This window comes from Quercus suber, unplaced genomic scaffold (assembly GCF_002906115.3).
Source record: "Quercus suber isolate HL8 unplaced genomic scaffold, Cork oak 2.0 scaffold_389, whole genome shotgun sequence".
Lineage (NCBI taxonomy): Eukaryota > Viridiplantae > Streptophyta > Magnoliopsida > Fagales > Fagaceae > Quercus > Quercus suber.
Window position 1 is genome coordinate 33,926 of NW_027069841.1, and position 14,302 is coordinate 48,227.

The window sequence follows — 14,302 nt, forward strand, 5'->3', positions numbered from 1 at the left end:
AATTAAATTGAAGTATTTTTTGTGCAAGTATAATACAAAAAAATTTAATACGTTTCATTATATATAATAAAAAAGTGTATTTTTAGAATATATTACATGTAATATACATCATAGTATGCACACTTTATTAAAAGATACATACGCATGTGTAATGTATAGTATAGTACACGTACTTTACTAACCATGGTTTGCATTTAGATTTGAAGCTAGCAAGTGAGAGATTAAAAAGGGGATGCAAAAAGATCTCTGAGGTTTGGGTCAGTTGCAAACTAACCCCCCATGCTATCGGTTTTATATTATCGGCCCTGAAGTTTAAAAATTGTCCAAATTAGTACCAACATCTCAGATAACTATAATTGACAGAATTAGTCATATAATCAGAATTAGTCATATAGCCATATAATCATAGAGAATTGACATTTTTATGTCAAGTTCATAATCAGAACAAATAACTGAACCAAAAAAAAAGTGAGGATAGCTCACGAAACTTACATCATGTCAAGAAGAAACTATCTAAACCTCCTAACTGCTAAATACTATCAATGAAATTACATGGTCAACTTGCCAAGGTTGAATGATTCAACTGAACTACATATTTATATAAAAAAAGATTGCAGCATTTCAAGCTTACACCACTCCGGAGGGAAGGCGCAGAACAAGTTGTCCGCCAACAAGGCTGCATCCAGAGGAAACCTTTACAGTGTGCTCATTATAAAAGTATAATGCAGGAATTTTGCAAAATAAAAGCATGTTGCTTACCTTTTGATGTAGTAGTAACAAAAATCTGCAAGAATGAAAGTCTGGACAATTTCAGAGAGGAGAACCATAGAAGGCCACAAACCATAACCCAAAGTAGTCAGCAAGCGGCCATGAGTATCCAATACCTGCACGGAAGAAGATGATCATTCCTTCGAAATTTAAAAATGTATTCGTAGTAATTACCAATCAGTGAAGCAAATATCATATGAGAACTTTTATACAAAAACTCCCCAACAGACAAACACTATGAGGGAAATTTGCATGAAGAACCATAGAGAACTTAATTTCAAAACTAGTCATTATAAAAATGATAAAATTTAGATAAAGTACTTTAGATGCAATACATTAGGTTCTCTAATTAAATTCAAGGATCTGGTTGCATTGACCAATAAAATACAAACAGTGTTATTTTTTCAAGGATAATTAAAATCAATCTGCCTATGTTGAATTTAATCGGAAAACCTAATGTACCTAACCTAAGTCTTAGCCTTATGATGGTTAACACATTTTGAAAAAAATAAAATAAAATAAAACAAAAACCTTCAGTCTTTCAGCCAATTAATTATATATGGTGGTTAACACAATTTGAAATAGACGGGTAAATTGTAGGCTAGCCTCTCCAGTTCTTTACTATTTGAGCAGGCAAGTGTCAGACATAGCAACTCCCACAATGTGTAATATCAATAGCTTTCAGAAAAACTGAGCTACTACTTAATTAAAAGAACACAAAGAATCAAATAATATCTCATATATGGAATCTATAGCAGTTTTAAGCTCCATTATCAAACCTGGAGAATCCAATGTGCACAACTCAAGAACCTTGCAACTCCCAGTGCAAATACATAATGTGCTGTGAATGGTTCAACAATCTGAGAATTGGAAAAAATGAAGATGAGAAGCGAAGTTATATAAAGATTATTACTTTTCAAAAAAACAAAGTTACTTCCTGTGTACTTGTTGATTCTTTTTTACTAAATATTATTACTTATCAAAAGACAAAGTTATAAAAAGGTTTTTAGAAATTTATTGTTATTGTCTTTATTTTTTTCCAAAAAAGCAAGCTTAAAGTGCCATGGATGACGCACCATCAGAATGGAAAAACTAATAGTCTTGAATCTATCTAGTTACTTAAAAATAAATAAACACTAATAGGGCATGCGTGTGTTACTTTAAAACATACCTTTGTGTTTTGCATTACCCTTAGTTGGGGTAGCACTGAAACAGCTTCAAGATAAACACAGAATGCCCATAAAATCCTATTGAAGATATGATGCTGCGTTGTGGGATGAATTAATAATGATAGCACAGCACAAGGTAGCAACTGTATCAAGGAAAAACACAACATAGTTCAAATTAAGAAAATACCAGAAGGGAAATATCAAATATAAGTTGAATAATCATAATAAATTAGTGCAGTGACCGTTACTATTTGGTAGCCAAAAAAAAAAAAAAAATCATTAAGTCATACAAGATATTCAACTTTAATGACCTCATCAATCAGCAAAATTTATTTATTTTTTGATAAGTTACCAATCCATAAAAATTATGGAGGAAACAATACTAAAGAAACATCAATAAAAAAGCATATAAACATTGATCAGATTTTGAAGCTTTGAACTGTTTTCTCAATTTCTCACCCTAAACACTATACAATGAAAAATCTAACCATTTTGAATTATTAAGATAGAACAAAACAACATCTACACATAAAGGTCATACGTAGGGTACAAGACTCTCCACTTACATGGGATCTGGGGGAGGTGATTAGTATACTTACCCCCAAGTTTTGGAGAGGTTGAAAAGGAAAGCCAGACTTCTACATAGACTTGGCAATGGGTCAAGTCAGGTCAAGTAAGGTCGGGTTTGGGTTTGACCCGCTTGTATTCAGGTTAAAATTACCTGGATTTAAATGGATCACTATTTTTTAGACCAATGACAAGCCTACACAGGTTTGAGTTGATCTAAGGGTCCTCTCTTTCTTTCTTTTTTCCCTAAATATTAAAAATCGATAATAATCCATTCGTGATTAATAACATGTAAATGACTAAACATCAAATATCCCAATTAGTAGGTTGTCTTTTACAAGATTAGTACAACTTAGGACAACTCAAATCAAATAATTTAAACAAAATACAACCAAAATGAGAAGAAGGACTTGAATATTTACAAAAAATAGTTGTGAAATCTGAATAATATTGTAAATCGATTTGTACCATATATTATATCGTACCATGTATCATAAAATACATGAACACTATAAAATTTACAAATAAAATATATTAAGTATATTTGTTGCAAAATTAGGACATATTCAATTAATAATTTATGTTATCATCACTTATGTAATAATTTTTTAAACAAATTTAATAAAAATAAAATGTCAATTAGAAATGTACTTATAATATCTACAATCAAATTGTCACACTAAACAATTATCTTTGGGTAATATGATAAAAAACCCTGAAAATAAAAAGAAAAGGAGAGGAGATAATCAAATAAAAGGGATGAAAAGAAAAACAAGAACAAAAAGATCATTTATGATTCTCTTAAAAATAACAATTAAAAGTTATATTTTCAGTTGTTGGGGTCAACAAGATCTAGCCCAATCTCATAAATTTTATATTGGCCCAAAATGAATTTACACGTCTATGAATCGAATGATACCCAAAGATTGATTTAATACAATCCATATTACACATGTATCAAACAATATATGAGCACCCCCAATACAATACACATCTTTTGCTCCCAATTCAATAGGTATTGTATGATACTAACAACCATGCACAAAATAAAATTTTCTTTATGGTCTATCACAAGATTGATACAATTTACAACCATTTAATTCAAATAAATTCAATGAATTACAACCAAAAATGTGAAAATGATCTTAAATATTCACACAGACACACAAAGAAGCTTTTGCCAAACGTTTTCCAATAAGTTTAGGACAAATTTGTGTTTTAACAAGTCAGGTCATTGGGTTAAACCTATACCCACCCCACTTCTTCAGGGGTAAAATAAAATAATTGTACCCATACCCCTTTTTTTTCTCTTCAGGTTTGGGAGGGTTGACAGATTTGGGTCCAATTTTGGCAAGTCTACGTATCCTCAATTCCTCATAGGCCATCTCTAATTTATTAAAGGTTTGAGGTGATTCTTAAAGAGCCACTTAGGTTATAGAACTTAAAAAAGAACTAAATTATTTAAAAAGCTAAAAAGAAAGTTTTTTGACAGCTCAACATGTCACAAATGAATAAGAAAGAGTAATAGCAATGGAAGACGGCACTTCACAAACTAAAAAAATCAAGTTAAATTTGTTCATAAATGAAATAATTTACACCAGTTCTGGCAAAATTGTGTGTGTGTTTTTTTTAACAAACAAATGGACAATTGAAATGTGAGCATACAAAAAGACAGGCTATCTATGTGCTGTGAAATGATTGAGGACTCACCACATAGTAAGATTTGAAGTTGTCTTTATCATCCATGTAACTAGACTTCAATGTAAAGCGAATCATATATATAACCCAGAGGGTTGTCACCAATGTTGCAGAATCAAGTAGTGTGTGTATATCAAATTCCATGACAAAACTGCAATAGAGTCTAACAGCCAGAAATATAGCTGTTAGTTCCTGTGATTTGAGTGAAAGCCCTGCAGAAAATTAACAATAATGAAGCCAAAAAGGCATTAAAACAATAGAAGGCATAATCTTAACAAGATATATCACATTTTCCAAGCTAGAAACTGATGTCAAAGCAAAATAGCAAAATAAAAAGAAGAAAAACTTTAAAAATAATTGTCATTGAAAAACCAAATTGTTACTTTTCACTTGAAATGGATCTTTTCAAAACAAAGGCCCACAAAGGACATAAAATTAGTACTGGTGATTACTATGCTCTGACTAACAAACAATTTCATTACCAATACCAAAAGAATTTCTATGTTAAAAGATAGAGAACTAAAAGCGGAAATCAATAGCGGCCATATAATTTTAGAATGTAGCTAAACCAATTGACATTACCAGTGACCAATAACAACTGGCTCGGTCGTGCAAGGAAGCACAAACACTTAAGATGGTAATATTGCTCGTGTTACATTAATCCAGAGAGTGGCATCTTGAGCTTCTCTCAATCTCCCTAATAGTTGAACCAACCAGAGGCGCATATTTCAAGGCCTTTTTCTTTTCTTTTAATAAATTTTACAATTCAATAGTTACAACAATGGAGGAGGGGCATTTTATTATTTTTAACATTTTGAACATGGACGTTGGAAATACCAGGAGTTACGAATTGAGCTACAAGGATATTAACCAAATTCACCTTTCTAAGCGTTTTGTCAGATTCAAATATTTTCAATAAGTCTCCAATCAAAATTGAAATCAAAGCTAGACTTCCTTCTAGTTAATGTATGATGGTTCTGAAATCCATAATTAAACCAAATTATAAACCATATTCTAATTTAGAGTGTAATATTATATTCCCCTTTTGTTAGTGCCAAAGATATAATAGTACTAACTTTCAAAACCACATTTCATTACCTTGGCAATCACGAAAATTTAAACCAAACCATGAAATTCCGACAGAAAACTCAAGCCAATAAATCGATAAATTGCAACAAAAAAAAAAAAATTAAAAAAATTAAAAAAAGTCTAAAAAAAGATTCGAGGTTTTAGTTTGTTGTTGTTGTTGGTTACCAGCACATGTCTTCTCCTTGGTAAGCTTGAAAATGAGGACGGAGATTCCAAGAGCGTGAACAGCCTCGGCGGCAACAAAAAGGTTGTCGTGATCGTGAACGACCAGTCGCAGGAACACAAGCGCCGCAATGCCCGAAACCACCGCCAGAAACGCCTTCACCTTCGGCGGCTGCCTCCGTACCCACATCGCCACCGCGTGGATCGGCGTCTTCGTTCCCTTCATTGCCTCTCTCTCTCTCTCTCTCTCTCTCTCTCGCTCTGATGCGGTAGTTTGGTATTTGTACTATTTTAGGAAACTCTGATTTCTCTCTCTGACTCCCTTCGGGTACGTTGGTATATTAGTTATTTGATGCGTGTAGGAACCGTGAACGAGTAGCGTGTTTGTTTTAGTTTTTTGTTTTGGGTTCAAATCTCGGAGGATTTGTTGAGTTTGGGACACGTGTGGAGGAGCGGGATTTAGTTTTAGTTTTAGTTAGGGGTTGGGTATTGGGTGTTCAACTACTTCTAAGTTGTAGTGCCCAGCCCACTAAACACATGTAATCTGATTTTTTTAACGTATGAAAGCAGCAGTTCATGGACACGCCTCTAATAGTGGACTTTACTGCTTCCACAACAGGACAGATGTAGCATCAGTGAGATTTTTGGGATCAATATCGGAATGGAATATCCAATTCCAATGTTCATTTTTAACGATTTTGAATTTTAAAAGGTACAAACAATGTCCCATCATTTAGCCCCGGTTATTTAGTGAGTCGGGATTCGAAAAAAAAAAAAAAAAAAACCTTAGATAGACTCGGACCATAATCCTCCGGATTCTCACAAGGGATATGGGCCTTCTAGTAGGATTCATGTATGAGGATCATGAATGAGACTCACTTCTTTTGTAAAAGTTAAAAGCACTATTCTAAAACTACCTAAGAATTATTTAAAATTTGGGTAACAGTAGAATCATTTATAATCAATATAAATAAAAAGTCATGTCACATTTATATATTGCAATATGGTATAATTAAGGTTGTTAAGGTACACCTTTTAAAAAAAAAAAGGTTGTTAAGGTACATTTATAAGTTGACGGATGAGTCGAATGAGGTAGGAAATTCTCAAGTACGGTTTTAAGGCATTATTGTTAGTATTACAAGTCTTCGAAAAATGAACCCTTTAAAATGACTCAACTTAAAAAAAAATAAAATAAAATAAAATAAAAATAATGTGGCTTCTAAATGAGATTCTAAATTGTCATTTAATAACCTATTATTGAAGGTTAAACCACTAAGTATGTTTGGTAACTGTTTTTTTTTTCTCTTATTTTCTGTTTTCAAAAATAATTTTCTATTTTTAAGACTAACAACATATTTTGGTATTTTCTATTTTTTTCTTTAAAAAAATATTTTTTTAATTTCAACTAACTAAACATATTTTTTATTTCAAAAATATAAGAAAATTGGTTTTTCTTTATATTCACAAAAATTGTTACCAAACATAACCTAAGTTTTTAAGGTGCTATTTCAAGTCTCTATAGAATTTTAAAACCCATACCTTTATTTTCCATTTTAAGACCGATGTAAGAAGTAGAAATTTAAGTTGTTGTGTATTTGCCATGAGTTGGTTTAAGCTTCCAATATACTAATAAGTAGGAGATAGCAAATAATAAATAATAATACCTTTATTTTCTAATTTATTATTCAGTGGGTGGAGTCAGGAGTGGTGGGTGTAGTGGTGCGGCAACTATAAATGCCATTGTAGCCACCAAATAAATTTGTTGGATCAGTGACCAACTACTTGATTTTCGTTTCTAAATTGAAGCCAGTAGTTTTTTTTTTTTAGAAATAATTACAACGTGCTGCTAACCCTGCGGCTCGAACCCTTTCCCTCCTAAACTTCCGAGCACTTTATGCATGGAGAGGTGTCAATCCAGCTACAAGGCATTTGGCAATTGAAGCCAGTAGTTTGTTCCATGTATAACAATCTGTGCATTGTTATCATTAATTTCAAGATAAAGAACCTATACCAATAGTGGTGCCATTAAAAAAAAGATTACAAGTAATCCATAATAAAGTCAATAAATCCTTCTTCTCAAAAAAAAAAAAAAAGTCAATAAATCCTGAATAAGAATATCATTAGGCAGATGACAAACATGTAAAACAAAGATAAAATGATTTTTTTTTTTATTAAGTACAAGATAATTTATTGAACAAAGAAAATGAGTGGAATAGGAGAACCTGCCCGTCATCATCTTTAAAGGCCCAAAATGGGATAAAGTTGATGGGTTGAAGTCTCCAAATTATACAAAAAGAGGCCCAACAGCAGTTTTATGGGCGAGGCCCCGAGACCATTAAGAGACCCTGGGCGAAAAGAGAAAGATACATTAAAAAAAACAACAAAACAAAGCTCCAAGAGCATAAACTTGACGCTGCATTGAGAGTCTTAAGACCCCAATGCAATCTGGTTTTATTGAGTTACACATCTTCATATTTGTCCAGCTCAAGAATAAAGAAAAGAAGAGAATCAGGCATAACATTGAACTTGTTAACTGCAGTGTGAGAGTACTCCTCAGTTTTATAACGATATATGTCATTGAGCTGCTTTGAGTCCAGCCAAAAGTAACTCCGCATGTGAAAGCTTAGAGCATGGAGGCGGTTAACTATTTGGTCCACAAGTTCCTTTCCATCATCTTGCTTAAGTAGAAGCAAAGCACACCTTAAAGCCATGAAGAACAGTGCTTGAATTTCAATAGGATACCCGTATACTCCCTGAATGATTAAAAAAAATAACAATCAAACTATAACAAAGAATGCAATGTTAGGAAAAGACAAATGTCGAAACACACACGCCCCATGAGAATCCTCTCTATAATAACCCCTATAATAACCTGATACATGTGGGATGGGGGACTGCATACTTTCGAGAAAATAATCAGATACTGGAACAGGTTTAAACACTCATGTTTGTCCCAAAAAAAAAAAAAAAAAAAAAGGNGTTGAAGTCTCCAAATTATACAAAAAGAGGCCCAACAGCAGTTTTATGGGCGAGGCCCCGAGACCATTAAGAGACCCTGGGCGAAAAGAGAAAGATACATTAAAAAAAACAACAAAACAAAGCTCCAAGAGCATAAACTTGACGCTGCATTAAGAGTCTTAAGACCCCAATGCAATCTGGTTTTATTGAGTTACACATCTTCATATTTGTCCAGCTCAAGAATAAAGAAAAGAAGATGCAACACAACACATCAACTTTCCTCTCGAACAGCAATATGAAAAAAGAGCATAACATTCTAACGAGAGAACAAATATAACAATTTATCAACCTTCAAAGGTTATGAATTCAATTGCCCCATTTGACATATCTAAGGCATTGCTTAAACGTAGACAAGGAAGAATCAAGAGGTCCATGAGGCAGATCTTCGGTTAACTATTTGGTCCACAAGTTCCTTTCCATCATCTTGCTTAAGTAGAAGCAAAGCACACCTTAAAGCCATGAAGAACAGTGCTTGAATTTCAATAGGATACCCGTATACTCCCTGAATGATTAAAAAAAAAAACAATCAAACTATAACAAAGAATACAATCTTAGGAAAAGACAAATGTCGAAACACACACGCCCCCATGGGAATCCTCTCTATAATAACCTGATACATGTGTGATTGGGGGGACTGCATACATTCGAGAAAATAACAGATATTGGAATAGGTTTAAACACTCATGTTTGTCCCCAAAAAAAAAAAAGTTGTCCTGCTGCAGTATTAGGCTATGACTAATGCAGTGTTAGGCTATGTCTTACAGACTTACAGTCAGTCCATAAGCACAGGTAGGGTAGGTGCAGGGGGGCGCTACCCTTTGTTCAGGGGTTCAAATGAACCCCCTGACTTCAAAATATATATACATATATATATATATATTTTTTTTTTTTAAATATTTTTTTTGTTAGTTTAATACATTAATTTTTTCTTAAAAATATTTTTCACACTCTAACTTAAATCTTATACATCCTTATTACAAGTAATTTTGACTCTAATGGCCTGTTTGGATGAAGGGGAGAAGAAGGGAGAGTGGAAAGAAGTAAAGTAGTGTTAGCTAAAAATATGTTAATTTTGTGCTAAATCTATTCTACTCTACTCTACTCTACTCTCCCTCCTTCTATTTCAATCTAAACAGACCATAAAGTAAAAATAAGTGTTTGTGAATTGTAAGTGTTACTCTTTATTATAAATTTTGATTATATGTGTATGAATATGTCTAATATTGATTGTGTGCATTACTCTTTTTTTTTTTTTTTTAATAATGTCATTTGCGTGAATAATAACGTGTACGTGGATGTTTGTGTATACAATATAAATGTAATATAACTTTGTATAATTTAATAATTAAGAAATATAAATGATTTGTTACATGAGTGTGTATAGTTATCATGTTATAATAACTTTTTGTCATTAAGTTAGAAAAATTCAAAATAAAAAATTGCAAAGTAGTGATTATTCAAGCATTTGATTGGTTAAGTAAACATATAGTGATTTATTTTATGTATGAATGGGTGTAATTGTGTGCATCAATAATTAACATAGAGCCAATGAGTTGAGTTTAGTTATTTAGTTTAAAATATTTTTATAAAAACAATGACAAATATATAATATTATCTGCATAAAAATAAAAATTTAGACAAACTTAACAAAATAAAATGGTCATAGTTACTCATATTTGCAATAAATACTCATAATGAACTATCGTGTAACAATTCAAAATTTGAAAACTTGTAAGAGGAAATTGTAAAAATTCATGTTTTTTTTTTTTCTATAACTTGATATATTCAAATTCTCTTTTTATCAATTTTTTTTTTTAATTTAAATTTTTAATAATCCCCTAAACAAAATTCCTGGAGCTGCCATTGGGTAGGTGAGACAACACATGGTTTAAGCAGAGAGTTGGCCACAACATGAGTTGCTGACATAGTTACTCATATTTGCAATAAATACTCATAATGAACTATCCTGTAACAATTTAAAATTTGAAAACTTGTAGAAGGAAATTGTAAAAATTCATGGTTTTTTTTTTTTTTTTTGTCTATAACTCGATATATTCAAATTTTCTTTTTATCAATTTTTTTTTTTAATTTTAATTTTTGATAACCTCCTAAACGAAAGTCCTGGAGCTGCCACTGGGTAGGTGAGACAACACATGGTTTAAGCGGAGAGTTGGCCACAACATGAGTTGCTGACCTTTGAAAGTTTCTCAATCATGTGATTAATACCAAATGCAAGAAATAACAAAGTCAAGTTCAGAATATTAAGCACTGATCGAAGGCAGGAAAACTTCTGTAATATAATGCATACAAAACCTTGAGGAGATTTTTTATCTTCATTTTATGAATGAGAAAAAATTATTCAAAGGGAAACCTGTACAGTTCAATACAAACAAACCAAGCAACTATGCTACATACACCAAACATATTAGAGTAATTGCTAAATAATTAAATAAACTTTTTTCTTAACAGCTTATACTTTTGAGAGGATTGGTAACTTTAGATTAAGGAGGTTGAAGCAGTTCATGTAAACTATGTTCATTTGATAACCTGATAAACGCTATTTTAAAGGTCAATTGTTGGCCATATCACAAATCAAGAGAAGACAACTAACCATTCTGCGGTCAATCATACTGCATCCATCAGCACACAGCAGGGTTGGGAATGTGTCAAAGCCTTCTGAGATACACAAACTCAAAATAAGTCTCATACCCTTTTGGCATTCAGGCAATTCTGCCAAGGAAGAGTCCCCTGTATGTTTTGTATATGCACGGAGTAGTATAATCCACCAAAATCCAGAATCTACGGGAGCTACTCTTCCTATTGCACTCTCACCAAAGTCTGCAACCAAAGTCTCATTGTTTCTTACAGGGTCATGGAGCACTTTAAAACTTGCAGGCATAACTCCTTCTCCTAATTTGAACTGGTCTATCCTCTTCTCCCCTGATTGCAGGCGAAGAGTTTTCAAAAGAAAATTTTTTACAATTTCATGTTCCCCGTTCATCAAAAAAGCCAGGGCACTTGGGACAAAATCTCTAACAAAGACCTGCCAAGTAGAGGAAGTTAAACTATTTCAGTGCTTAAAATGAAGGTAGTGCAAAGTTCTTTTGCAAGGGAATTGTACAGTGTTAAAAAAAGAAATGGAAAATGAGCTAGAATTAGTAACTAGAACTGGTTTTTAATGGATCAAACAACTTCGCTTTCTAACAAATACCATAAGAAAGCTGGTGATGCATAAAGAAACCACTGTCTGCCTAATTGGTCATGTGATACTTCATAACTCGTTATATACACCAGCTGAACCAAATCATTACCCTATCTAATGATTACAACTTTTCAAGTTTCAACACAATTTATTACATACTAAAATTGATAACACAGTAGAAACTTTTCCTGTCACTTATGCTTATAGAAGTGTACAAGTGTGGATCAATAGAATTATCTATGTTTATATGAGGATTGATAATTGTTCAGGTAACTGGAATCAACAAGCTTATGACTAGGATGACACAAAAAGACTCGCACAAATAATGAAGAGTTGTTCACCTGATCATAATTAACTTTTTCGACAGAATGGTCAACAGCAGCAATAGTCCCAACAGGCTGCCCACGGAAATGAACCATAGAACGCCTCAAAGCTTCCCATGCATCAGCTACCATGGCATGTGACTCAAAGTAGCCATTTTCTCTAGGTGAGTTGAAAACAGACCTTCTAGACGGAGAATATATAGACTCAAGATGTTCCACATGAGCTGAATACTCAGGATCTTTGAAAAATTGACGAGGCGATAGACAATTTGATAGTTCACTCATTGACCTTTCATCAAATGATCTATTCCTTTCTATATTAATCGTTCTTGGTCTGTCCAATGTCTTCAAAATATCTTCAATTTCAAATATAGAGCCTGAATTCTCAACACTTTTCATACTTCCATTTTGGTAAATATTTTCCGTGAAATTCATAGCCATTCTTGAAATCTCGACAACAACAATATGAGGGTCAGAAAGCCTGCTTTACAAGAAGTATAACGGTCACACTTTGAAGTAAACCTACAAGCAGTGAAAGATTGTTACATTATATGCAAGAACAAGCATATTGTAACTCACCAATAACTAATGAGCAACGAGATTAACATTGCCAAAGAAGGAAATTGTTAAGCTAGTTCATGCAATCAAATTCCTTAGACACACAACATTAATGATAAACATGATAGAAGATATACAATATAAGCTTATATGTAATTCTTACTAGAACCAGACCAATATGAGGCTAAAATACCAATGAAGAAAAACCCAAAACACGAAGAACAGAGACCTTGGAAGAGCCGCCGACCATGAGCGGAAAGAATCACGTCTCTTGCAAGTGTGGCACTTTATATGTGATTAATATTAATACTATAATTAATTTGTATATATTGCCAATTAGAAACAACCGAATTTTGCCGGTTAGAAAATGTGACCAAACTGATTAAAGCAGTAAAGTTTTAGTATCGTATGGGACTAGGTGACTGACAAGGTGGTCATCTTGATCTTGGAATATCCGATAGATGGTGTGAAAGTAGGCCACTTCGGAATCTTACTACTATATATATATATATATATATATTTTAAGCTCTCAAGCCCACCAACTCTTGTAATAAACACATAGCCATTCTTGAAATCTCGACAACAACAATATGAGGGTCAGAAAGCCTGCTTTACAAGAAGTATAACGGTCACACTTTGAAGTAAACCTACAAGCAGTGAAAGATTGTTACATTATATGCAAGAACAAGCATATTGTAACTCACCAATAACTAATGAGCAACGAGATTAACATTGCCAAAGAAGGAAATTGTTAAGCTAGTTCATGCAATCAAATTCCTTAGACACACAACATTAATGATAAACATGATAGAAGATATACAATATAAGCTTATATGTAATTCTTACTAGAACCAGACCAATATGAGGCTAAAATACCAATGAAGAAAAACCCAAAACACGAAGAACAGAGACCTTGGAAGAGCCGCCGACCATGAGCGGAAAGAATCACGTCTCTTGCAAGTGTGGCACTTTATATGTGATTAATATTAATACTATAATTAATTTGTATATATTGCCAATTAGAAACAACCGAATTTTGCCGGTTAGAAAATGTGACCAAACTGATTAAAGCAGTAAAGTTTTAGTATCGTATGGGACTAGGTGACTGACAAGTTGGTCATCTTGATCTTGGAATATCCGATAGATGGTGTGAAAGTAGGCCAGTTCGGAATCTTACTACTATATATATATATATATATATATATTTTAAGCTCTCAAGCCCACCAACTCTTGTAATAAACGAGAACTTGTGGTGGCATGTAACATGTAGTACTTGTTTAATTTGGAAAGCACTGAACGGTCTACCAAACCTCTAGATGACACGTGGCTATTTTCAGAGGAGTTTGTTCCAGTCAATTCCCTATTTCTATAAATGAACTATGTCGTTCTAAAATAACTCAGGCTTAGCTCAATAAATAAATCATGTCGTTTATAAATAACTTGTTCATATTTGTTTGTTTATAAAGAAGTCAAGTTTGAACCTTAGTTTTAGATTTGTTTAATAAACAAACCAAGCTCAAGCTAAAAATTTTGTTTCTATAAACAATTTTGTGAGCTATAAGACTCAAAACAAAACAAGCACAGTATATACTCATTTATAGACTTGATATGCGTTTGCTAAATAAACTTATTACACATATTTTAATTTTTTTTTACTTTCCTTTAAATTGACCAAGCACCACTTTGGACTTTAGTTGCATTCTTTTTTTATTTATAAGTGGACCACGTATGATTCTTCCCTATTCATC

General features: G+C 32.7%; 2 protein-coding genes across 2 annotated transcripts; both read right to left on the reverse strand.

The window, feature by feature from the left end:
- Positions 1-374: 374 nt before the first annotated feature.
- On the reverse strand, positions 375-5,796 carry LOC111990431 (uncharacterized). Its single transcript, XM_024022201.2, has 6 exons — positions 5,457-5,796; positions 4,215-4,414; positions 1,940-2,080; positions 1,548-1,628; positions 760-884; positions 375-676 (listed from the first exon to the last, which is right to left on the reverse strand). The coding sequence occupies exons 1-6, from the start codon at positions 5,677-5,679 to the stop codon at positions 628-630; spliced, it is 819 nt and encodes a 272-aa protein (XP_023877969.1). The 5' UTR covers positions 5,680-5,796; the 3' UTR covers positions 375-627.
- Positions 5,797-7,912: 2,116 nt separating this feature from the next.
- On the reverse strand, positions 7,913-12,840 carry LOC111990435 (probable alkaline/neutral invertase B). Its single transcript, XM_065760961.1, has 5 exons — positions 12,784-12,840; positions 12,015-12,518; positions 11,083-11,514; positions 8,866-8,973; positions 7,913-8,206 (listed from the first exon to the last, which is right to left on the reverse strand). The coding sequence occupies exons 2-5, from the start codon at positions 12,435-12,437 to the stop codon at positions 7,913-7,915; spliced, it is 1,257 nt and encodes a 418-aa protein (XP_065617033.1). The 5' UTR covers positions 12,438-12,518; positions 12,784-12,840.
- Between the last annotated feature and the right edge of the window lie 1,462 nt (positions 12,841-14,302).

Excerpts from the sequence above, each read along its gene's own strand:
- LOC111990435 (XM_065760961.1), bottom strand. The coding sequence starts at position 12,437 with ATGGCTATGAATTTCACGGAAAATATTTACCAAAATGGAAGTATGAAA. Across the intron at positions 11,515-12,014 it reads AAAAAGTTAATTATGATCAG|GTCTTTGTTAGAGATTTTGT; the intron begins GTGAACAACTCT and ends TCTACTTGGCAG. Across the intron at positions 8,974-11,082 it reads GTATGATTGACCGCAGAATG|GGAGTATACGGGTATCCTAT; the intron begins GTTAGTTGTCTT and ends TTAATCATTCAG.
- LOC111990431 (XM_024022201.2), bottom strand. The coding sequence starts at position 5,679 with ATGAAGGGAACGAAGACGCCGATCCACGCGGTGGCGATGTGGGTACGG. Across the intron at positions 2,081-4,214 it reads ACTTCAAATCTTACTATGTG|TTGCTACCTTGTGCTGTGCT; the intron begins GTGAGTCCTCAA and ends TCCTTGATACAG. Across the intron at positions 885-1,547 it reads GTGCACATTGGATTCTCCAG|GTATTGGATACTCATGGCCG; the intron begins GTTTGATAATGG and ends TCTTCCGTGCAG.